This window comes from Pelophylax lessonae, assembly GCF_965119305.1.
Source record: "Pelophylax lessonae genome assembly, chromosome: 4".
NCBI classification, from domain to species: domain Eukaryota; kingdom Metazoa; phylum Chordata; class Amphibia; order Anura; family Ranidae; genus Pelophylax; species Pelophylax lessonae.
Genome location: NC_138771.1, coordinates 536800374 through 536827674, shown reverse-complemented (window position 1 = coordinate 536827674; position 27301 = coordinate 536800374). Strand labels below are relative to the sequence as shown.

The window sequence follows — 27301 nt, the reverse complement described above, 5'->3', positions numbered from 1 at the left end:
TTTCAGAAAATGCATAGTTTAGTAGGGGGTCTTTTAGAAACCTTGGAAAATCTGTAAGGAAAAATTATAACCTCAATATTTTTTTTAGTAAAGTTGCTTCTTTACAGTTTTGTTTACCTTCAATTTTTATGGTTTCACAAAAAGGCACTATTTAAAATTGATAATAAATCAGCACAACTATCACGAGACCTATAAAATCAGTAGCACTCTCTTTTTATTCTGTCAGTCCTGTGCTTTCAGAAAATGTATGTCTGGCCTCAGTCCCAGTGGCTTAAGGAAAAAAGAGTGCCAAATTTTAAAAAGTGGGCAACCAAACTGACCCCATCTGTTCATTTCTTAGGGACCGCGGCGACAGCACAGTAAGTACTAAGTAGGGCAGAGCCTTGACTTACCCCCAAAGTCTGTAGTGTCTTCAAGTCAGCCAAGGAGATTTTGGGGAACCAAACACTGTCCAGTTCTTTTCCCTCCTGGTAGGCAAACCCCCAAGAGATCTTCAGGGACAGGGTACAACCCTGTGACTGACTCATTGTGTTGCACTCGGTGTCCAGGGGAGCTCCATAAGCAGGATCCAGTGCCCTAATCAACATTACAGACTGACCTGGCATCTCCCCAACAGGGTCCAGGTATGGTCCCCAAGGTAGAGCCAAGTCAAATAATTTTTTTTTTTTGCTAGGATAATATCTAGAGGAAAAAAAATGGAAAAAACGAAAACCAAAAGGAAGGAGTTTGCTTCTCTTAGAGGAGAGAGAAAATGTCCATGAACTGGATGGACGGATGTCTTTTTTCAACCTCACTAACTATGTAACTATGGAATGTCCATTCACCTAAAGAAACTGGCATAACAATGTGGAATCTTTGTAACCCAATGGGGTAAGACTTGAATAACCTGTGTCCTGTAGTGTGTAATTGTGAAAGTAACATTTCTTCCTTAGCAACCCATGACATTCCCTTTTCTCCATTGCAGGTTAGAGAAAGAAAGCTAGCTAGATGCCAGCCACCAAGACCTCTTTACCCTATGTCTCAGCGGGGTTGATTTTTTTAAAACTGGAGAGTGCAATATCTTGTGCAAATCTGCATGGCAGTCAATCAGCTTCTAACCAGCTAATTCATATAAGCTTTGAATAAAAACCTAAAACCTGGTTTATTTGCAGAGCTGAACCTGATTTTGCACTCTCCAGTTTTAGTAAATCAACCCGTGTGTGGTCACAAAGAGCATGTATAGGCAATAAACCTAGACCTACACAAGAGATATCATGGCCATGTCTTTAGGCCAAGCTGGAAAGTTGTGTGAATTCTGACACCATGGAAAACAGAAATGTAGGGCTTGTCCAGATGAGCATATTGCCTGTTTTCCACCCAGGAAATAGCAGAGCAGTGAAATAAGATGTTCAGAATTCACTGCAATAAAATGAGATCTGCCTCATTTTCACTCATTCTTCTCTGCTGAAAGAGCCATCTTGTGCTCTACATTAGACTGCTGGGACGTTTGTACATGCATCTCAACATATGCCCATAAGTGTTACGAAAAATAACGTAACCATGTTATCCTTCCATAATATTGTAGATGCAAATGGCTGGTCCATTAACCTCCCTGGCGGTATGATTCTTTTGGATTTTAGGTGCTGAAAGCGGTACCATTATTTTGCATGTAATTCTTGTGAATGAGCAGCCCAAACCAACTGTATACATTTATTATATATATATATATATATATATATATATATATATATATATATATATTGTATACAGTTGGTTTGGGCTGCTCATTCACAAGAATTATGTATATATATATATATATATATATATATATATACACACGTGTGTGTGTGTGTGTATATATATATATATACACACTATATATATATATATATATATATATATATATATTTACATAAAAAGTACAGTAAAACTGCAGGAAAGGGCACTGGGGGGCAATGTAATGTGATTTTTTTTTATTTTGAACGGTATCAGTGTATTTGGTGTGTTTTACATTCGAATTTGCCGCCGGTTCCACCCCCCGGCGGACGTCACGTCGCCGGAGACGGAAGCCGGGGCTCGCAGACGATCGGGAGGAAGCTCCGCCGCCGCACACCACCGGGATACTTTGCTGGATCCCGGAGAAAAGGTAAGTAATACCTCCTCCAGCATCCAGCGATCTTCCTAGCGCTACCCCGAGTGTGACTCGGGGTTACCGCTTTTTGCTCTAAAATCTTACCCCGAGTCACACTCGGGAAGGTTAAGGCAGGTTTAGACAAGGTTGGTGTGGGGAAACCCAAAGACCCTGCATAGAGACCTGATCTCAGTCCTACTGAACACCTATGGGAAACTGGTACGCAGATAGTGAGCAAGGTCTTCTTGTCTAAGGTTAGCACATCACTTCAGAAATTGTCTTTTGGCTGAATGCATAGAAGTTCCCACAGACACACTCCAAAATCTTGGAAAAGAGTGGAGGCTGTGGAGTCGCAAAGTAGGGGTGGGGGGGAGGGGTTTGGGGATCGACTCCATATTAACGATAATGGTTTTGGAATAGGATGTCAAACAAGCTCATATAGTCCAGTGCCCACAACCTTTTGGTCATATAGTGTATGTATGTATGCTTTAAAAAATAGAATGAGATGCAAGTGACGAATTACCACCCCCAATCACCCAGCGCTTGAGCACTCCTAATGTGCAATGTACAAATAAAACAAATAATATGGAAAAAAGCTGCTGCCTAAACATATAACATAAAACCAAAAGTGCATATCACCTCAATAATTATCAAGAATCATATACACAAGCAGCACTAAACACAGGATATAGTTTATTGTGAAATATAGGTCCAATGAATGTTCATAGGTAAGGTAAAAGAGTCTTTATGGAGTCCACAGCAGGATCACGTGGTGAGGTGAAGGGATTAAGGGTTACTTTCTGACTCCAGCACTGGTGACTGATCCTGCTGTGGACTCCATAAAGACTCTTTTACCTTCCCTATGAACATTCATTGGACCTATATTTCACGATAAACTATATCCTGTGTTTAGCGATGCTTGTGTATATGATTCTTGATAATGATTGAGGTGATATGCACTTTTGGTTTTATGTATGTTTTATGTATGTATGCTTGTTGGAGCGGAGAACAGTTACCTCTATGAGCTGCTTACTCTCCTATCTACTGCAGATCCAGCTCATATACAGAAAACCTGATATAGTAACGGGTAAGTGATAAATAATTCCTTAGACCCACCAGTTAGACAAACATTTAACCAGCTAACATCTGTGAAATCTGAACATCAAAGTAGATTCATAGATAGACAACTGAAGTTATCTACATTCTTGTTGTAATATTAGAACTTGGCCTTACCACTTCTTTTGGACAACTAGTCCACCCATCACTCTGGTAACCAATGTGGGAAGGCCAAGTTCCATTTTACAGGAAACACAGAGATTTTCACATAACTTCAGCTGCCTGTATTTTTGGATCTGAGTAATTTGAAGTTTTAACTGAAGGAGCCCTTTGCTTTTAAGTCACTGATTGGTTTTACCTGCAGCTTGGAATTATTGTTAACATTTAAAGGGAATCTGTCAAGACAGAAATAAGGGAACTGCCATAGCTAACTTGTTTTTGAAGGTGAATGCTCTGAGGGTGTCATCTCTGTTCCACTACTTCCTGAGTCACATACTTAGTAAAAGCACATGCATGTCAGATGTTCTGAAACCTGATATTTAAATTCTTATTTTGAATTTTGTGAAGCAAATATCTTTATGACCATTATCAAGCACACAATTTTACAAACAAATCTTCAATGACAGCTCATGTTTCTGTCCTGACAGATTCCTTTTAAAATGTAACCGCACCCAAATCATCATCTATTGTTGGAGGTTGTGATTGGCTAGATACAAATAGGTCAAAAGATTATTTGTAATCATGTATCCAATCTGCATGCATAATCCAACCAGTCTCCTGAATCTGTGTTGCTAATGCTTTTTGTTGTGATTTTCATGGCACTAATATGGAGTAGATTTTAGTTATTTGTGTTTCGTTTGAAAAATAAGGCTCCCCCCTAAAGATTTACTAATGAACCCGTTTGGTTAGTTTGGGAAGCTCCTCATAGGATATGATGTATCAGGAACTGGGGGGAAGGGGAATAGGACTTTGAACAAGCAAGCTGCTCAGACAAAAGGCAGAGTTGTTCTGGAAGAAGAGGCAAGAGTAGTTTTGAGACTTTGTAGGAAACAGATGTTTTTGTGCTGGACTCTGAGCAAGAAGCCATGAGAAGATTCCATTATAAAGAAAGATCCAGGTTAATAATCTGATTAGTATACCTAAGCCTATGCCATACATTGTACATGCTTATTTGTTAGGAACGGTAGATAGTTTGTACATTGTTGCTAAACGTTGCATGCTATAAATTGTGTATCCTGCAGATATATTGTATATATATATATATATATATATATATATATATATATATATATATATAGTGTATGTGCAGTTGTTTTTTTCGGTTTAGTAAAAGCATTAATACACTACAGAGTGTCAATAGCTTGCTTGGCTTATAACGCAGGGTAACTTAAAAAGACACAAGCAAAACCTCATCCTATGGTACTACTGCAGGACTAAGTGGCCTGCAATATAATGCCATTCATTTTACATCAACAATAACTTTACCATGAATTATATACATACAATTACATTTTATTATGCAACTCATTTGATGAATACAGCAACAATCAACAAACAAACACACAGATCACTGCATTTACAAAAAATGAAAATTAAAATATGCATTTATGTGAATGAATGAACCGCAGTCAGCTCTTGTAATTTTCTACTGTTAAATAAAAAAAATCTGGGCAGAAAAGAAAACCATAGCAAAGAAGTCTTACAATAAATACATGGCAGGGACAACCTGCAATGATGTGACAAAGATAGAAGGGACACTTAGGAAGAAGACGGTTCTTTTCCAAGATCATCTTCATCATCATCAGTCACCTGTAAAAAATAAAGTCAAATAATTATTCAATTGTTCTTAGTTTTGGGTTTGTTCTCTATAACTGTGCATTGTACAGACGTTAGCTCCCTATACCATATTGTCAGGGCCAGATTTACCATTACACGCAGAGAGCATGTGCCTATAGTCAGCGGACCCACAATGTGACTTTCCCCTTTAGTTAACATGCTCATATTGGTTCTCCCCCTGATTAAAAGATATGCAGTAATATAAGTTTATTTAGACATTGTCACAATTTTCTAAGCCAGGTTAGGACCAGCAAACCAGGAAAATGTTCCGTATAAAATAGGTGATTCCCAAAGAGGGGTGTTGGAGACATCAGATATAGAATGGAGACCTGAAACCAGGAACAGCAGAATTCTGACATCACACACTTTAAGAGCATAACTATTAAACATAAACAAAGACTTCCACATTTTAAATATCCAATTGATGATGCCTGGCTGTACAGCCACATCCTATCTGTGGGCACTCAACCCTGACAGAATGTAAATATACACCCTAAAGAAAATAAAGGCAACCTAAGCCTCATTAAACCATCTGTCAGTAACTGGTTACTTATCTCTCCAAGGGATTTTTAACAGTCCTAATAGTGAGAGTTCTTGAAACTGTGTGACATTTGCACTATAGCAACAGGAGCCCTGCTACGTTGAAAGAGACACTCGTCTCAATGGTAATTTGGAAGAAGGGCTCAAGAATCACCTATAAAAGCACAAAGAATGCCGACACTCCCCCTTGAAGAAAAGGATCATCTTTATTGCATAATAATCTTTTTATATCAAAGTTTACACTAAATACAAGGCTACAATAAATAATTTACATGTATAAAATTAATCAATGTGATTGTCTGAACAATGAATGCTAATCTAAATGAAAAAAGAAGAGCAATATTTAACATCAATGAAATAGAGCCCCCACATTTAAGAATTCACACAAACTATATCTTACTGGTAATTAAAGTGGTAGAAAACCCAAAACAAAAATCCAATATATCGCAGCTTACCAAGCTATCCTTAGATGCTGTACCCATAGAGGAGCATGGAGGTTCTGAACACGTCAGCCTGAAAAATGGACAGGAGGACCTGATCGGAATGTTCGTGTGTACGGGGCCTTAGGGTGTCTACATTTTGGATAAAGTAGTATAGCATACACCTTTGGAAAGCAGAATTGTCACTTTGGGGAGAGGGTAGTATTAAACTAGCAGATTTAGATTGACTTGGCTAACAAATAAAGCCAAACTCCAGCTAAGACGTTTCAACTAGTTACAGCAATTCGTTTTTTTCATTTTGAGATAAAGGTTTTACATAAATAAAAGCTGACCATTGTAGTATTTATATCGTTTTGTCTCAACCCTTTAACTGCCACTTCTTCTGGACAGTTAGGTCTGTTAACCCAGCCTTTTTCAACCAGGGTGCCCAGGCACCCTAGGGTGCCTTGAGGCTTCTTCAGTGGTGCCTTGGCAAAATGCCTAAAAATTGATCAAAAATGGTCAATAAAACTGGCAGGTGGATGAAGCCTGCTTTTGAGTTACACAAAGCCACAGGTTTTCATTATGCACCATTACGACTTTCTAGACACCGGCATCCTAACAACCAATGATGTCATCAGTTGATAAGGAGGATGTCTGATGCCTCTGTAACATCTTTGTTTGATCCTCCTCTGCCTCCCTCCATCAGCGATGGGGTCACATTAGCTGACTGATGGAGAGAAATTGAGGGAGAAGAGAAACATTGGAATATTAGTCAGCACCAGTGTACAAAAGTGTATTTGCTTTGGAAGAAAACCTGTAACGTTGGGTGTCCTACGTGTGGATGTTGCTGCATTATGTAAAACTATTAGAAAAGTTTTTTTACATTTTAGAATGGGGTGCCTCAAGACTGTCCAAAATTTTAAAGGGTGACTTGAGATTCTCTATAATTTTAAAGGGTGCCTTGACTGAAAAAAGGTTGAGAGAACACTGTGTTAACAACTTTCGGCCCGGAATGTTTTACCCCCTTAATGATCAGGACATTTTTTGCAATACAGCACTGCGTGAGGGTCCTTTCAACTGAATGTGGAGGAGGAGACAGCAGGGGAGAGGGGCAGGTCATGCCATGTACACCCTATTTGATTTGATGAAGTTTCTGGGAATGCCTAAAAGGTCTGCAACTGGCTATGTCAGGTTCCTATAAATAAGGGTTAAGGTAGCCTAAAAAGTGTAACAAGGACACGAGTTGCTGATTTTAACCAATGGCCCTTTTAATCAAGCAGTAGCAATGACATTCTTAGTGCATTTATAAACGACTATGGACTTGCAGTGGTCTAGCAAGATCGCAGCCTACTGTGATCACTGCATCTGCATTTAAGCAATGATCACAGATGTCTAGTTGAGGAGCTGACTTTTGGTGCATTGTGGTCAAGAACCATCACTCTAAACTTTACCATGTTGTCAGATGGTAAGCTCACAGAACCTGCAGAATCTTGGCTCTTTATTAAAAATAAATAAATATGCAAGGAGGTAGAGCTTTTTGGCAGAAGAAACTTTCCATTTCCAAGCAGTTCCATTTTTGGTGCACTGCCTGAAGCATAAATGCAGAGAAGTGTACACTCCTGGAATTGTAAGATGCTGAGAATGGGATCAGGATGATGTAACTTTAGCATACAAGCAGATTTGGACGTAGCAGTCGAGAAGATGGCAGGGGTGGGGAAACATGGCGCCGTCTGCACTGGATAAAGGAGATCCATTGGTAAATCTGCCATACTGTGCAAAACCCACAACCATTGCTTTTATTTTACTTACAATGCAGTGAAGGATACCTTTTTTTTTTATCATTCCAATCCTTATTAGACTGTAAGCTTCAACAAGCACGGCCTTTAAAACTTGTGTTTGTTTTTATGGTTTTTGTTCTATTTATTTAGGTAACCAGTGACAGTGAACCACATCTTGTACAAATATATGCAGGAGTCTGGGCACTCGTGGTTTAATTATATGTTTTGTTGAGTTTTTTGGGTAAACAGAACCTCTGCAGGGAACAAACAAGCATGACATGTTTCTGCACATTGTAATGTAAAAGTAAACAAGTGGCGGGTGCATGCTTCCAGGTAATCAATGTGGTTTGTTTTGTAAGGCTCCATAATTGCACTTGTTAAACCTAAATCAAAAATTAGAGGAAGGTAATTCCACAAATGTCAGACCTTTGTAACCCTTTTAATATGTTGTTCTTACTCCCAACAACCATGAGCTTTTCAAAGACGAGGGAGGATCTGAAAAATAAGGTGGTCGTACACGTTTCGACTTTATTATACGATCAATGTGTGCTTTAACCAAAACAATTGAATCCACACACAAATTGCCATAATTTCTCTTTCAATCAATTTAGACATAAACACAGTATCTCACAAAAGTGAGTACGACCCTCATATTTTTGTAAATATTTTATCTTTTTCATGTGACAACATTGAAGAAATGACACTTTGCTACAATGTAAAGTAGTAAGTGTACAGCTTGTATAACAGTGTAAATGTGCTGTCCCCACAAAAAAAACTCAACACATAGCCATTCATGTCTAAACCGCTGGCAACAAAAGTGAGTACACCCCTAAGTGAAAATGTCCGAATTGGACCCAAAGTGTCAATATTTTGTGCCCTGCCAAAATGTTCTATTTTCTAGCACTGCCTTAACCCTCTTGTGCATGGAGTTTGCAGAGCTTCACAGGTTCCACTGCAGGCCTCTTCCACTCCTCCATGACAACATCATGGAGCTGGTGGATGTTAGAGACCTTGCGCTCCTCCACCTTCCGTTTGAGGATGCCCTACAGATGCTCAATAGGGTTTAGGTCTGGAGACATGCTTGGCCAGTCCATCACCTTTACCCTCAGCTTCTTTAGCAGGGCAGTGATCATCTTGGAAGTGTGTTTTGGGTCATTATGTTGGAATACCCAGTCTCCAAAGGGAGGGTATCATGCTCTGCTCCAGTATGTCACAGTACATGTTGGCATTCATGGTCCCCTCAATGAACTGTAGCTCCCCAGTGCCGGCAGCACTCATGCAGCCCCAGGCAATGACACTCCTACCACCATTCTTGACAGTAGGCAAGACACACTTGTCTTTGTGCTCCTCACCTGGTTCACCCCTTCAACCTCTGCAGCAATGCTGGCAGCACTCATATGTCTTTTTGCCAAACCAACCTCTGGCTATAACGCTGAGCATGTGAACTTCTTTGGTTGACCATGGCGAGGCCTCTTCTGAGTGGAACCTGTCGTGTTAAACCGCTGTATAGTCTTGGCAACCGTGCTGCAGCTCAGTTTCAGGGTCTTGGCAATCTTCTTATAGCCTAGGCCATCTTTATGTAGAGCAACATTTTTTTTTTTAGATCCTCAGAGAGTTCTTTGCCATGAGGTGCAATGGTAAACTTCCAGTGACCAGTAAGAGAGTGAGAGCGATAAAACCAAATTTAACACACCTACTCCCTATTCACACCTGAGACCTTGTAACACTAATGAGTGACATGACACAGGGGAGGGAAAATGGCTAATTGGGCCCAATTTGGACATCTTCACTTAGGGGTGTACTCACTTTTGTTGTCAGTGGTTTAGACATTAATGGCTGTGTGTTGAGTTATTTTGAGGGGACAGCACATTTACACTGTTATATAAGCTGTACACACTACTTTACATTGTAGCAAAGTGTCATTTCTTCAGTGTTGTCACATGAAAAGATACGAGGGATGTACTCACTTTTGCGAGATACTGTGTGTGTGTGTGTTTATATATTATATATACACACATACACACACACACACATTTATACACACACACACACACCCCACACACACACACCCCTGTATGTATTTCTTCAATGTATTAGTTTTGCCTGGAGTTCAGCTTTCAGAATTCCGCTATCCAGTGCCATTAAAGCAGACCTTCACCCTCTATATAGACTTCCTCCCTCTCCATCCATCCTCTTCACGAATTGGGCATTTTCTATTTATCTTTATCCTTTTTGCGAAAAAAAAGGGGCCTCCCTTCTCAATGCAAGTCATTTGCCTAGTCGAATGATGCGCATAGAGCTTGCTAGACCTCCAGACATCTGCACGTCACATATTCCAGGAGGCCTTTAGTCATTTATTCAGAAATAGGAGGGGCACGGGCCTAACGGTACGTTATCGCGAGGCCCCACCAGCTGAACCCGAAAAGTCGGCAGGTTTCTCGATGACGCCAAAAGTAAGATGGTGGTGCGGGACCCAGCAGTGTCTGCTGACAGAAGGATGTCAGCGGGACAACACTGGATCCGGTGGCCAGGTGAGTGTCCACTCTCTACCTAAAACAACAGGAGGTAAGCGGGGGCAGAGGGGGAAAAAAAAAAATGTGTGTGTGGTAGGGTGAGGGGGTGAAAGGACACTGAAGGTCTTCTTTAAGTGGTGAAAGTTAAAAAGTGTCACGAAACCCACATCATAAAAAACTATTAATAAATGGTGTATTACATGCTGTTTTTACACACTCAGGCACTATGAGATTTGTTTTCTGTATTCTGCAAAATACCTGGTTGATCCTGCTGCTCTCTATCTCCATCTTCTGTTCATGTCCCCAGTTCAGCTAGGGATTTTGCAGCAGTGAGTTTCTATGCTGAGCATTTCCTCCCCTATCATATCTGAGCAGCCCATGTGACTATAGAGTCACACATGTGGGCGTATACACAGTGATGAATGGCAGCCCACTCCCTCCCTCCTCCATGCCCACTAACCAACTAAACACAATGGGGGCGCAATACTACATGCAGATTAATGGCAGAATCACCTCTCTCTTATTCTAAGACACAGGGTGGAGGGACGGGACACAGCCTGTGACTGGCAGAAATCCACCCACACCAATGTATTTCCACAAAATAATAAAAATTAGATTTCATTTATATATTTGTATGCCAATCTAAAACAGTTTATTCATATTATTTATTTTTACTCTGTATTCCAAAGGCTGTTTTTTTTTTTTTTTTTTTTTTTTTTTTTTAATGTGACCAGCAGTAGAAGACTACAGTAGAAGCTCCTCCTGCTTATGTTTCCCTGCAGGCGGGCTGGAAAAGATCTGGGTCATGTGACAGCTGTATATCAATTCGGTACTTTTTTTTTTTTTATCTTTATTAAAATAATTACAGTGTCATTATCCAGATACAGAAATAGAAGGGACAATGTAAAGTAAACAGTGTGTGTTTAGTATCACTTTAAAGGTGGCTGTTGAACTAAAGCACTTTGAGTGCCCAGGATTTGTTTTGATCTCCTATAACGTGTCTTATCAAATTAGTGTTGGGGCGGACAGAAGACAAGGCTGTTATCTTGGGCAAGCACAGTAGAATATCATACTAAGGCCAGTTACATAGTTACATAGTTACATAGTAGGTGAGGTTGAATAAAGACAATAGTCCATCCAGTTCAACCTGTGTAGGCATGTGTGTCTGTAATCATCTCCCATACCCCTGAATGTTCTGATCCTTGAGATGTAAGTCTAAGAGTCTTTTGAAAGCCACCATACTACCCGCAGAAACCACCTCTTGTGGTAGAGAATTCCACAATCTTGTTGCCCTAACAGTAAAGAACCCCCCGCGTTGCCTGAGGTTAAAACGCTTCTCCTCTAATCGCATTGTATGCCCTTGAGTCCTCATGCAATCCCTTCGAATGAACAGCTTTTTTTCTAAGCTGGGATCCCCATTAAGATATTTATAAATTGCTATCATGTCCCCCCTCAGACGTCTCTTCTCCAGGGAGAATAAATCGAGCGATTGTAGACGCTCTTCATAGTCAAGGTCCTCCAATCCCCTAATTAGTTTAGTTGCCCTTCTCTGGACTCTCTCCAGCTCCAACACATCCCTCCTGAGGACTGGCGACCAGAACTGGACGGAATACTCCAGATGCGGTCGGACCAGAGTTTTATAAAGTGGAAGGATTATAGTCTTATCTCTGGAATGCATCCCTTTCTTTGTGCATGCTAATATTCTGTTGGCTTTGGAAGCTGCCGCTTGACATTGCATGCTGTTTCCTAATCTATCATCAACCAATACTCCCAGATCCTTCTCCATTTTTGATTCCCCCAAGGGCTCCCCTCCTAACGTGTATTGTGATTTTATGTTTTTAGTCCCCAAGTGCAAAACCTTACACTTCTCCACGTTAAACCTCATTTGCCATGTCGTTGCCCACTCTGTTATTTTGTCCAGGTCATTCTGCAGGATATCTGCTTCATGTTGTGAAGTTATTGCCCTGCCCAATTTTGTGTCATCTGCAAAAACTGATATCGAACTACTGATCCCGACCTCAATGTTGTTTATGAATAAATTGAACAAGGTTGGTCCCAGGACTGAGCCTTGGGGGACCCCGCTTACCACCTCAGACCAGTCTGAGTATGCGCTGTTTATTACTACCCTTTGGACCCGCCTTTTTAGCCAGTTCCGTATCCAAGAGCAAACCCTGCTATCGATACCTGCAGACCTTATTTTATAAATTAAGCGCTTGTGGGGAACTGTATCAAACGCCTTAGCGAAATCTAAGTACACCACATCTACTGGTCTGCCCCTATCTAGCTCACAGCTCACCTCCTCGTAGAATGTAAGGAGATTGGTTTGACAAGAACGCCCATTTGTAAACCCGTGCTGATTACTGCTGATGATGTTGTTGTCCTTAGCAAACTCTACAATATAGTCCCTTATCATCCCCTCCAGAAGTTTACATACTACTGATGTCAAACTGACAGGCCTATAATTTCCCGGGATATGCCTCTGGCCCTTTTTGAATATTGGAATCACGTTAGCTTTCTTCCAATCCCCTGGTACATCTCCTGTCCTAATACTGTCAGCAAAGATCAGGAACAGTGGTCTCGATATAACTTTACTGAGTTCCTTGAGTACTCTCGGATGTATGCCATCCGGTCCTGGTGATTTGTTTGTGTTAAGTTTATCCAGCCTTTCCCTGATTTCCCCCTCTGTTAGCCATGGTGGCAAGTCCTGTTTATTACTACTAACCATACAGTCATGGTCAGTGTACCCCTCCTTTTCCTGTGTAAAGACTGACGAGAAAAAAGCATTTAGCACGGTTGCTTTTTCAGTGTCCTCTGTAACCATCCTCCCATCATTGTTAATTATGTGTGCAATATGCTCTGCCTTAGTTTTTTTGCTGTTGATATATTTAAAGAATTTCTTTGGGTTTTTTTTACTATCCTCCGCTATTTGTCTCTCAAAGTTGATTTTAGCCATCTTGATTTCTTGTTTACTTTTCTTATTTGCCTCCTTGTATTGCTCGAAAGCCGATACTGTGCCCTCTGATTTATACTTCTTGAAGGCCAATTTTTTCCCCCTAATAAGTTTTATGACGCTACAGTTTAGCCAGCCAGGTTTGGCTTTGTCTCTTCTAAATTTATTTCCCATAGGAATGCACTGCAAGATGCCTTTGCCTAATATGTTCCTAAAGCATTCCCATTTTTCCTCTGTGGTCAGGGATCCCAGGGTTTGGTCCCAGTTTACCTTTTCCATCATTGAGTACAATTTTGGAAAGTTTGCCCTTCTGAAGTTTAGGGTTCTTATGTTCCCCACTTGTCTTGTTATGTTGTTATTTACACTAAATGTGATCATCCTGTGATCGCTAGAGCCCAGGTTGTCCTGGACTCCTACCTCCGAGATTATGTCTGGGTCATTAGTGAGCAATAGATCCAGGACTGCGTTTTCTCTGGTGGGGGAATCCACCAACTGTGACATGTAATTATCCAGTAAGGTTTCCGTGAATAGGCGGGCCTTCTGTGAGTGTGCAGTCCCCTCTTCCCAGTCAATGTCGGGGTAATTGAAGTCCCCCAATACGATGACTGATCCCAATTTTGCCACTTTACCCATTAGTGCTAAAAATTCCAGCTCTACCTCCTCCCCTTGGTTAGGTGGCCTATAGCAAACCCCCACAATTACTTTCCCCTTTTCTCCTTCCCTATGGAGTTCAACCCACACAGATTCTAAATCCATGCTCATCCCATCCGTAATGTCACTCCTTTCTGTCACCTTTATATTGTTCTTGACATAGAGACATACCCCTCCCCCTCTTTTTCCTACCCTGTCCTTCCGGTACACCGAATACCCTTGGATATTGGCCAGCCAGTCATGTGAGTGGTCGAACCAAGTCTCTGTTATTCCCACAAGGTCTATGTCCTCCTCATGTACTAACATTTCCAACTCATCCATTTTATTAGCTAGGCTCCTGGCATTAGCATATACACCTCTTAGTTTTACGGAAGTTAAACGTGATTGGCGGTTATGTTTATTCCTGTTTGGTCTGAGGTTCTCCCGCACAGACCTGCCAATTGACCTTGTGGACCTACTGTCGCTGCTGACACTACAGCTGCCTTCAGTCCTCTGCTTCCTCCTGACTGACTCTACTTCTGAGCCCTCCCCCCCGTCTCCTAGTTTAAAAGCCCCTCCAACTTGGTGGCCATCTTTCTCCCCAAAAGAGCTGTACCGTCCCCATTAAGGTGCAGCCCATCCTTACTAAAGAGCCGGTAGCCGACTGAGAAGTCAGCCCAGTTCTCCAGGAACCCAAACCCCTCCTTCCTACACCAATTCCTCAGCCACTTGTTAAGTTCCCTAATCTCCTTCTGCCTCTCCTGTGTGGCTCGAGGTACAGGCAGTATTTCAGAGAAAACCACCTTGGAGGTCCTTTTCCTCAATCTATTACCTAAGTCCCTGAAATCGTTCTTAAGGATCCTCCACCTACCTTTAACTTTGTCATTAGTGCCCACGTGCACCATGACCGCTGGGTCATCCCCAGCCCCGCCCAACAATCTGTCTGCCAGATCTGCGATGTGCCGAACTCGGGCGCCCGGTAAACAGCAAACTGTTCGGTTCACGAGATCTTTTTTACAGATTTCCCTCTCTGTCCTCTTGATAATTGAGTCCCCCACTACCACAACCTTTCTAACCTTTCCTGAGTTACGGCCCCCCTTCTTCCTGGAGCCGTCCCTCCCCTGGCAGCTGGGGGAGGGTGCATGCTCCAGCTCTGCCACCCCTGAGCTGATATCCCCCTCAACCTGCAACTCGACAGATTTGTTAGGGTTCTAAACAGGATTCAAGAATCCTACCCTCATTTCTTTGGAGCGTGGGAGGAAACCGGAGTACCCGGAGAAAACCCACACAAGAACAGGGAGAACATATTTGATTTACTCATGATTCACTTTGAGTTCAGAATATTTTGAGGTTTACACTTTGCACTAATAATAAATTGATTAAATATACGTATTTGATAATCATGCTTATCTATTTACTTTGAAGTATTTTGTTTTTATTTGATCGCACTTGAGTTATATTTGATGCACATTTATTTATAACAACGCGGCACATTATTGTATACAGGAAGATAGCGTCCTGGCCAGAATTCACACTATAGCCCCGTACACACGCGTCGAAAAATGGCAGGGAATTTTCGGCCAACGTCCAATCTGCCGATTTTCGGCTTGTTAGTATGATGCTTCAGATTTTTTTCGGCCGAAAAGTCGGTGTGCAGACTAAAATTTTTGTTGGCCGTCAACACAACGGCCGATTTTCCGTCAGTCAGTACAGATTTCGCCTGACAAAAATCTGATGAGCAAGACTGGGCATGCTCAGAGAAGAAAAAACACAAGGAAAGTAAACCAGCACATGACATCACTTCTGAAGTAGATTTTTGTTGGGCGAGAAAATTAGTGTGCAGTCTAGGCACATTCCAACCAACAAAACACCACTCTGGACAAAAGTCGGACGATCGGTCGACCGATAATCGTTGCGTGTGTACGAGGCATAAGAGTCCCCAATACATCGGCCCAGGATCTCCCACTCCTCCAAACTAACATCCACTAATCAAGGAGATTTTGATATTTTTTGCTATTTATACAACTTCTCTAAAGAGCCAGCCCACTACTTACATCAGGGACTGAGGACTCTTGAGATTAACACTGGTTTAATTTAAAGATGACATTAGCATGTCAAGGATATTGCACAGAGCAGTGGCTTACCTCTTTTTCGGTCCCCCACCAGCGCTCTCTTCACCTTCTTCCTGGAGGTGCCCCCTAAGCCCCCTCATGAGCCAGGCTGTGTGCCCCCCTACTTCCTGCAGGTGCCCCCTAAGCCCCCTTATGAGCCAGGCTGTGTGCCCCCCCACTTCCTGCAGGTTCCCCCTAAGCAACCATGTGCTGAGGGGACAGCCATGCGGGCACGCTCATGAGCTGTGTGCCCCCCCCCCCCCACTTCCTGCTCAGAGGATTTGACTGACAGGAGCAGCAGCCAATGGCTCCCACTGCTTTTAGAGTCATGTGAAACCAGGAAGAGGTAGCAGCGCTGCTGCAGACTGGACAGTGCTGGATCATAAGAGAGAAGTCTTTGGGGAGTGGACGGGCAAAACAGGAGGTGGGACTTTTTTTTTTTTTTTTGTTAACCTCAATGCAGGGAATAGATTAAAGTGGTTGTAAAGCTTAAATATTTTTTACCTTAATGCATTCCCTGCATTAGGGTAAAAAAAATGTTTCAGTGTGCATATCGTCCTCCCCCCCATATTTACATGAGCCCGATATATTTACATGAGCCCGATCTCAATCCAGTGCTATGCCTGTTTGCAGCTGCTTTCTCCTCTTCTCCCACAGGCTTGGCTCCCCAGCTGTCAGACAAATCCTGTGGACAAGGGAGTGGGGGGCGAGCATTGCTATCTGTGTCTATAGACTCGAGATCAAGCCTGCAGGTGTGCCACGAGAGGAAGCGACTTCCTATAGTGACATACTAAGAAGAGAAGTAGCTAGAAGCGCTGGCAGGGGACCCTAGAAGAGGAGGATGGGGGCTTTTTTTCACTAAAATGACAAGTTATACTTACCTGCTCTGTGCAGTGTAAATTGCACAGAGCAGGCAAGTATAACCTGTTATTTTAAAGAAATAAATGACTTTACAAACGCTTAAAGGTAAAAACCATTTCAACTTTAGAATGACTTGAAGGTATTATAAAAAAAATAAAAAAAAAAAAAAAAGATGCTGACACAAGGATGTCACGCAGAAACTTGCAACACACATATTAGACAGACACGATAGGCTGCTGGTTTCTATAGGATCATCTAAAATAAGTCCTTATGAGAAATAACTTTTTTTTAAAGCAGTAAACTCCAGGTATGGAGTTTACTGCAAAATTACAGTATACATATAACGATTGCCGCTATCTTTCAGATCCTCTGTCAAGTGGCTGCCCTTCTGCATTGTAACCACATAAGAGGAACCGTTCAGCATGGGTGCATTTGCACAGAATGACCCAGCGTGTGGATGAAGTCTGCCCTTTTAGGGTACACAAAGTCACAGGTTTGCATCATCAGTTGATAAGGTCGCCTGCATAGCATCCTTGTTTGACCCTCCCCTGCCTCTCTCTATCAGCGTTGGCGTTACATTAGCCAAGTGATGAAGAAAAACTAAGAAAAAACAGAAACATTGGAATCAGCTCTAATGTTGAGTGTCCTACTTGGACTTGTGGATGTTGCTGCATTATGTAAAACTATTAGCAAAGCTTTTACATTTTAGAATGGGGCGCTTATAGACTGTCCAAAGTTTTTAAAGGGTGCCTTGACTGAAAAAAGGTTGAGAAACACTGCTTTAGACTAACAGTAATAAAGGCTTACAAATAGTGAGCACCGCATACAGTATATTTAACAGTGCCTCTCATACATACTTAAGTAACACTATGCAGTAAAATAAGGTTAAAAAAAAAAATAAATAAATAAATAAAACTGCCTTGATATGATCATTTTATTTCAGTTAGGCTGACCACATTCATATATTGTTGTAGTGTGTTTGTAAAAAGCTATTTATTCCTTTTACAATTGTCCAACTGACCCAAATACATAAACTGGTAGCAGCTACAAAGACAGGCTCATCGTCCTTCCAGTAAAAAAAAAAAAGTACGTGGAGGTGGCTTGGGCTCATACCTTTCAAGCATTTATTTTAAGCAAGGGTGCAGGAGGGTGTAACCAGATGAACTCGCTCGATTGGGGATGAGTAAGGCAGCTGGACAGCTTGACGTATGTTGCAATAAATGGAGCTAACAATCCCTCCTTAGCCACAGATGGAAGCATTTTAAAGAAATTTCTCAACATTCTGACACATTTTGCAGTAGGTACATATTGAAAGCTGTTCACACCCTGTCTGTACAAATGATACACGTTATTACTGTTGGCGCACATACACACTAGGCCACTACTGATCAAATCCCAGGAGTTGGGTAGCCAATGTGTATTAGTAATGTGAGCTGGCACCATACATTTCTAAACCTTTACTATGGTCATCAGTGGAGAAATATGGTCTCCGATTCAAACTGGCCTTACACCAGCAGAATTTAGTTTGAATTGTTTGGAATAGGTGTTTAATTTTCCAATGGTTAGTATGGTCACGTTGACAACCGTAGTGATAAGAAAATTTGAGCTGGATGGAATTTTTTTCTCAAATGAATGAAAATCTAATTGTAGGGCCTTGTTCACACACCCGCTAGTCCTAATGGGACTGTCACATTAGAATGCATGCGTGTCCATGCATGAGGCACTTGCTGGCTAGGGATGCAGAGAAAAAAAAAAAAAAAAGACCTTTCACAATGTACATGCCTCAATGCCAGTAATTGAGGCCTAAACAGGGTTTTATGTTCGGGAAAATTTGTACATTGTATAACGCATACTTTCTAGGCACAAAAGAAACCGCTTTAAAAGGTCTGAGATTCCATTCAGGTGGCAGGTCTGGATAAAATTGTAAGGGCTTTCAAACACAATTAGTTGACTTATTGATGGCAAAATCAAATACTCTGACAAATGATTTTTCATAATCGCTGTATGAACATTCAAATGAATGTCTGCTGGCATATGACCAGCTTTAATGTGGTCTTGTTGGCTACTAAATGCAACATTAACACAAGACAAGATAAAACATTTTAATCCTTAACTACTTCCCACACAAAGACGTACCCGTACGTCCTTAGGTTTCAGTGGTTATACTAGCCGGCGATCCCCTTTCAGGCAGAAGTGATCTGAGTGGCTAATTATCCACTCGATCACTTCTGCGGGTGGCGGAAGGGGGTTCTAGCCCCCGTCGCCTCTCCAGTCCCATCTGAGAGGTGGGAGCGATGCGGCTGGTGGAGATGGCTGTCTGGGCCAGAGAGAGGAACTGACGTCATTCCCCTTTCTCTGTAACCCTGGAAACTGGGAGGGACAAGTATTATCTGGCCACCAGCAGCCAGAGAAGCAGCAGATCGGACCGATCTGGGTCCGATCGGCTGCATGGGGGGCCAGAGGAGAGATCTGGGGTCTAATAGACCCCAAATCTCTGCATAAAGAGGACCTGTCATGGTCCATGATTTTACAAGGGATGTTGTTCACCCCTTGTGATAGCAAAGTTTGTACAAAAAAAATAAATGTAAAAAAATTTGTATAAAATAAATTAATTAAAGCGCCACCATGCTTACGGGCAAATGCATACGTTACTCCCACACACAAAATGTAAACGGTGATCGCACCACACATGTGAGGTATTGTCGCAAACAGAGCGAGAGCAATAATTCTAGCACCAGACCTCCTCTGTGCCACTCTAAACTGGTAACCTGTAAAGGCTTTTAAAGCGTCGCCTATGGAGAATTTTAAGCACAAAAGTTTGCCGCAATTCCATGGGCAGACGCAATTTAAAAGTGTGACATGTTCGGTATCTATTTACGCGACATATACAAAAAGATTGGGCTAACTTTACTGTTTTTTTTTTTTAATTTTTATTCATGAATGTTTTTTTCCCAAAAACATTGCGTCTGAAAAAAAAAAAAATGCTGCGCAAATATTGTGTGACATAAAAAAATTGCAACACACACCATTCTATTATATAGGGTCTCCGCAATAAAAAAAAAAAAATGTTTTTATAATATACACACACACACACACACACACACACACACATATATATATATATATATATATATATATATATATATGTGTGTATGTGTGTGTGTGTTTGGGGGTTCCAAGTATTTTTATAGCAAACAAAAGTAGATTTTTACATGTAGGAGCGAAGTGTCAGAATAGGCTTGGGAAGGAGGTGGTTAAAGAAGAATTTCAGGTATGGCTATATTATACATACAGTAGTTATATTGGCCCAACTTCCAATGTAACTATGTACAGTATATACTATATCTGGCTTATGCCTCTGGGAGCAGGAAATCACTGAAGCAGACACTCCATTGATCTCCACTTGCAAGTGCATGTAATTATTCTTTAAAGAGAACCAGTCAGCTTTCCACTAACCAGTAGTGTACACGGGGTCTACTACATGCAAATAGTTCTCATGCTGGATCCTGAAGTTGGCTTGATCTGCATAAATGTAGCCAGGAGTGTACAAGTCCTTCTGGGAGGAAAGGGGAATGGAGATGGACTGGGCTTTACCATAGATCACAGAACAACAGGTTTCATCAGGGACCTAAACATACTCATCGAGCCCCAAGGAACAGACTGCCTAGTCATATTCTCTCCTGGTGTGACACTGAATTCAGAAGGGATCAGATTTGAGCACACCCGATTCATTTTCATGTCCATCAATGTCCCCACTAAGAGCAGAAAAACTGGAAATAGGAACAGGTGTGAAGACGCCAGCAGGCAGGCATGGGCCTGGATGCAGTTATAACAGATCTAAACTTAGGAACAAAAATTGACTATATTGCAGATTACTTGTCCTTTGACGTGGTGGCTGCATTCATTTTATTTTTATTTTTTTCAGGCATTTTCCCTTATTTACACCTGGTGATCCTGCCATTAACAGAAGTCCTCTGTACTAGGGTTACAAAACTCAATTATTGTGCAGTATCTATGGATAAGCAGCAGTGCCCATCAATGCAGCCTTTCAGTTCCCAACAGTGCAGTCTCAACAGTGCCCCTAGGCTGTTCTTCTGATTTTTGACTACAGACACCTTATCCACTACATTGCACAAAGGAGGTTTTTTTTTTGTAGTTCCAACATATAAAGAAGACAGGCAACATTGTTTCAGTTTCAGTATTTGGTACAATTTGAAATATGTCTATTATGAAGTGTGGAATGTGAAATCCTGCTTTAAGGAACCTGCAGTACCAGTATATGACTGCTTCTATTTCGGTCAGATGTATTTATAGGATTACAGAACATCTCTGTAAAAGTAAACTTGCCTTTAAAAACAGATGAACATTTACTTTATGTGACAGCTTTCATTTAATAGATACCTTTGGAACTGCCTCCCTGCAAACCAAGAGCTTCACTTATATGTCCTTTGTAAAAATCTCTATCTTCCCTTTTCCCTTAAACTCACTATTAAAGCAATCCAAAAAGTCCCACGTGGAAGGAGAGTGGCCTAATTTGACAATGTAATGAGCCTCCCAGCAAGGACAATGTAATGAGCCTCCCAGCAAGGACAATGTAATGAGCCTCCCAGCAAGGACAATGTAATGAGCCTCCCAGCAAGGACAATGTAATGAGCCTCCCAGCAAGGATATGTCTTCTACTGTACTTCAATCACTAAGCCGAGCACAGAAGCCACCCTTAGGGTGCCCACACACAGCCTGATTAAACCCCAATCAGACAGCTCAATGCAAAGCCCGGGAGAGCATCAGACTACGTATGGCTTCTCTGAAAAAAAACAAGCACTTATAAACACCATCCAAATGGCTAGAAAATGTCTGTGGAATGGGAGCCTACTGGGAAGGAAGTGGAAGCCAAACAAGTGTCACTGCACTATACTGAGCTGCAATTTACCATTGTGTACATTCCAGGATTAGCAGATGTCTCACTGCCACTAGTCATTTATTAAAGTGTGCATGGCCACCCTTCCAAAATAAAGTGCAATATGTGTTTACCCTAACATAAATCTAGTATTTACTATAACATACAAAAAGTTTGACTATTTAATCAAAGGAACAATGATAAATGCCACAATAAGTCTTATTGACACCAAATACCGCAAGTGTTGAAATTAAAAATGACTAAAGATGAAGCTGTAATTACAAGTTAACAAGGCTGATTAAGATATGACTAAAATTAAACTACAACCATGTAATGTTAAGAAATGACTACTTATTTGCTTTTACCACTTTTGATTAGAAACAAAAATCCAGAAAATCCAGCCCTAAAATCTACATGCTGTAGCAGCATTTTCCTCTAGTGACATTAATGGAAGAATGACACCTAGAGGCTACAGTGTAAATTGCAGCAGAAATGCACAACCAAAGTTTAGTCACTTAGAATTGATTTACTAAAACTGGGGAGTGCAAAATCTGGTGAAGCTATACATTGGAGCCAATCCGCTTCCATTTTTTTTTTTTGTCAAAAGGTTATTAAACAAGCTGAAGTTAGAAGCTGATTGGCTACCATGTACAGCTGCACCAGACTTTGCACTTTCCAGTTTTAGTAAATCTAGACTTTCAATCAGGTCTGCTTCTCAGTTATTCAGGTGGACTGGATAGGAAGCTCTAAGAAGGCAGATGTAAATGGACACAAGTCCTCTACATTCGAGTTCATCTAGGTCAGGGTTCCTCAAACTACGGTCCTTCAGCTGTTGCGGAACTTCACATCCCATGAGGCATTGTAAAACTCTGGCATTCACAGACATGACTAGGCGTGATGGGAATTGTAGTTCCTGCCCAACTGGATGACCATAGTTTGAAAATCCCTGATCTAGCTCATGAAGGAAAAAACAAAATAAAACACGGAAATAGACTTTCATACTTTTCTTTTTGTCCAGATACAAAACATGGCAAATTGGAGGTAGCTTAATATAAACAGGACTGTTTGTATCTTGCTACCCACAGAGGCTACATCCATGTCTGGTAAAAAGAGAAATAGGATGCAAGTCTATTTACGTTTTTTCTTTTTTTTTCCTGACCTAGATGGACTCAAAAGTAGAGGACTTTTTTCCATTTACATCCACCTGCCCATAAACCTTCATGCAGCTTCCTATCAAGTCCACCTAAATAACTGAGAAGCAGACATGATAGGATCGAAAAGTCCATGTGAAAGGGGCTTAATACACCAAGTGACTAAACTTTGGTTGAAGCAAGCTGTCAGCTGGCTTTGACAAGGTTAAAGTAGTGCTGAAGTCTGCTAGTAGTTGGTTTAGATATACTTTGAAAGTCTAGATACTATGAACGCTCATCAACGCGCCTATCGCATTAGGATGTTATTGGCATGTTTTGGCTGTGTTTGCATCACCAAAATGCTTGCCCTATTGTATGGATTCATAGACTACCATCTTGGCTAGTAGCACTTTCTAAAACACATCTCAAATGTGCTGTAAGCACCATAGGTGCATTTGTGAGGCGTTGACATGAATGAAAGTGTTTGGGGAGTGGTAAAGCTAGCTGATTGCTACATGCTAGAAAAGGTTTGGTGCAATGCAATGCAAACACGACAAATTGAACTACACTGTCAGCTGCAACAGACATAATTATTACAGAGTGCATCATAGCATGTGCACAGCCCTTCTGACTGTATGCTATGTTTTAGGCAGATGGTTGGGGGCAGTAAAACTGCAGCTCAAAGTTTAAAATATTCCACCCAATGGAGTCTGAATAAGTTCCAGACTTTTGTAGACATACAGACAATGGTTAGAAATAAACTTACCATTAACCACTTAAGGATCGGAAGGTTCTACCCCCTTAAAGCGGAGTTCCGGGCACAAAATTCAATTTCTAATAATTACTGCATTGTATTCCTTACCCTCCGCTGAGTCAGAATTGGATATTCCCATAGTTTTTTTTTTTTCACTTACCTGTTTACAGAGGTTTGTATACTCACCTTTCAAAGGACTTCCTCCCTCCTGCGCCTCGGCTCTCCTCGTCACTTCCGTGCCGCAATGCGTCCTGGGAGCTCTTCCTCGGCGCTCCCATGATGCACTTTGCAGTCACATGGGCGGCCGACCACTGTTCTCATTTCTTGACTCACAGGCCTACGCCCACTGGAATCAGGAAGAAGGGAAGACATTTCCCCACAACGGACTCGGCAATCCACAACAAAGATGGCACCGCACATCAGAAATTATATAAAGTAAGATTTTATTCTTGCAAACTCATTATTTCACCATTCTAACCAGGATTAGCGGATGTATCGATGTGTAAGGGTGATTGTTAGGGGGGGATTGAAAAAAAAAAAAAAAAAAACGATTCTGTGCCCGGAACTCCGCTTTAATGACCAGGCCATTTTTTGTGATACGGCACTTCGTTATTTTAACTGACAATTGCGCGCTTGTGCGACGATGTACCCAAATAAAACCGATGTTCTTTTTTCCCCACAAATAGAGCTTTCTTTTGGTGGTATTTGACCACCTCTGCAATTTTTTTTTTATTTTGCGCTATAAACAAATAGAAACAATTCTGAAAAAAAAAAAAAAAAAACAATATTTTTTACTTTCTGCTAAAAAAACATTCCCAATTAAAAAAAAAAATCAATTTTTTTCATCATTTTAGGCCAATCTGTATTCTGCCTACATATTTTTGGTGAATGAAATCTCCCATAAGTGTATATTGATTGGTTTGCGCAAAATTTATTGTGTCTAGAAACTAGGGGAAAGATTTAGGTCATTTTTATTTATTTTTATTTTTTTACTAGTAATGGCGGCAATCAGAGATTTTTAGCGGGGCTTTGACAATGCGGCGGACAAATCGGACACCTGACACTTTTAGGGGGACCGGTGACATTACAGTATACAGTGCTAAAAATATGCACTGTTACTGTACTAATGACACTGGCAGGGAATGGGGTTAACACCAGGGGCAATCAAACGGTTAAATGTGTGCCTAGGGGATGCTTTCTAACTGTATGGGGGTTGTATACACTAGATGAACACAGAGACCTGTATCCCTAAATAGGAGGAATCGCACTAAAACACGCACAGGACCCTTTTTTTGGTCCGCAGCAGAATCGGATCGCATGGTGGTTCACACTAGTGCGATCCGATTCTGTGCAAACTTTCAGATCGCACAGCGATATGCGATCTCAACTGGGAGTGTCGTTAACTTTTAATTGACACCCCCAGCGTATCACATATAGCAGTGTGAACTGCCAGGGGTGCGGATGCGATGCGGGAACACTCTGTATATTCGCAGCGTTCCCGCATCGCAGAAATGTGAACCGGCACTTAATCAACCATGTGAGTTGCTATATGTTGAACCTTCATTAAATGTACCGTATTTTCCGGCGTATAAGATGACCCCCCCCTAATTTTCAAGTTAAAACATAGGTTTTGGGCTATACTCCCCATACAAGACTACCCCCCTTCCGAAGCAAGGCAACACCATTAAAAAACATCAGATTTCTCATAGATCTTCAAGGTACCCCAAGTACTGTAATACATGTAATCTCTCATAATATCTCCAAGGTACCTTAAGTATAAGTATTACCAGTAGATGTAATCTCTCAAGACGCTGTGTGGGAATCCTGTACCGTTATACCGTATGTACCGTAGCTTCAGCTACATACAGTATATCACGCTGACCCAATCATGGAGAGCAATGTATTCTAATATAGAATGCAAAGCCTGCTCGGATTGGCAGAGTCAGAGAGGCGGGCTGATGTTACTCTGCCAATCCGAGCAGGCTTTGCATTCTATATTAGAATACATTGCTCTCCGTGATTGGGTCAGCGGGATATACTGTATGTAGCTGAAGCTACGGTACATACGGTATAACGGTACAGGGTTCCCACACAGCCAGCGTCTTGAGAGATTACATCTACCGGTAATACTTATACTTAGGGTACCTTGGAGATATTATACTCGGAGTATAAGACGACCCCCCATTTTTGGAGGATTTTTTTGAGGTTCAAAAGTAGTCTTAAATGCATAAAAAACAGTGAACATACATTATATCCGTGCTGTGCGTGGCGTTTTTATTGCCACTTATGTGAAAAGTAACAAGTTGTATGAAAGAAAGAAATAAATGAAAATAAAGATAAAGAATGGGGTTGCAATTCTTTAGTACATCCACTAGATGTCGCCCCTAAGTATACGACCTGTACTTGAGGAAGAATGGTCGATTGCTTCCGGGGTCCTCCAGTGAGGCGAACTTGGCTTTTAGTACCTCAAATTAGAAGAGAAAGGCCCCATGATGCAATGTATATTTGTTGCGTGGAAAAGAGAGCAGAAAACTCACGTTTGAGGCTGCCTAGGATCAGCGGTGACGGCCGGGAAGCTTCTGCGTTCCACGGCCCAGGCTCCAAAACCGGAAGTGACGCGTTTCGTCAGAGGACGTCTGCTGGAGCGGCCGCTCCAGCAGACGTCCTCTGACGAAACGCGTAGGGCGGAGTCGTAACGTCATTACGTCACTTCCGGTTTTGGAGCCTGGGCCGTGGAAGCTTCCCGGCCGTCACCGCTGATCCTAGGCAGCCTCAAACGTGAGTTTTCTGCTCTCTTTTCCACGCTACAAATATACATTGCATCATGGGGCCTTTCTCTTCTAATTTGAGGTACTAAAAGCCAAGTTTGGCTCACTGGAGGACCCCGGAAGCAATCGACCATTCTTCCTCAAGTACAGGTCGTATACTTAGGGGCGACATCTAGTGGATGTACTAAAGAATTGCAACCTCATTATTTATTTTCATTTATTTCTTTCTTTCATACAACTTGTTACTTTTCACATAAGTGGCAATAAAAACGCCACGCACAGCACGGATATAATTTATGTTCACTGTTTTTTATGCATTTAAGACATAATCACTGGTTTATGTATTTTAATATGATTTGCTGAAGCTATTAACGGCTATCACGAAATAAACGCACCTTGGGAACTCACTGTTTCATACTCATTGAGTATTTGCAGCACAGCACTTGCACTTTATAAAGTCGCACCTTATGGGCCCAGGTTAATAATCAGCGAACTCTGTCACACTACAAGCCACTAGTGCACTTTATTTCAAACCAACGATTTTTATGACACAATTTTACTATATTGGCACTTTATTTTAAGTTGGCACTTATAAAGCACTTACTCACTTTAAGGTAGCGCCGTTACAACCTCCATTTATTTCACACTTTAACCCCTTGTGGGTTCGGTTTTTGGCAGCTTACACCTTTACTATTGTCTAAAGGTCTTTACTCCATAGCGCTGGTCACCCCTACCTTTCAAAAATCGTCTTATACGCCAGAAAATACAGTAACCATATTGCCACACTTAGAGGCGCCCCTCTTCTTTTATACTCTGTAGCTCCTGCTGGAATTTGTTTCTAATCCCCTTGTGGAGGTGTCATTTATGGATGGACATTTTATGGTTACACAACCTATTACATTACTAGAATCTTTTTATATGGACTATAAACTGAAGGATTTATGA

At 41.4% G+C, this 27301-nt stretch overlaps 1 protein-coding gene across 1 annotated transcript in view; it reads right to left on the bottom strand.

The window, feature by feature from the left end:
• Positions 1-4657: 4657 nt before the first annotated feature.
• Positions 4658-27301, bottom strand: part of NFU1 (NFU1 iron-sulfur cluster scaffold) — a 75886-nt gene continuing 53242 nt past the window's right edge. Inside the window, exon 8 of the mRNA XM_082254894.1 lies at positions 4658-4975. Coding sequence (XP_082111020.1) covers positions 4925-4975 — 51 coding nt within the window. The 3' untranslated portion in view covers positions 4658-4924. The remainder of the gene's footprint in view (positions 4976-27301) is intronic.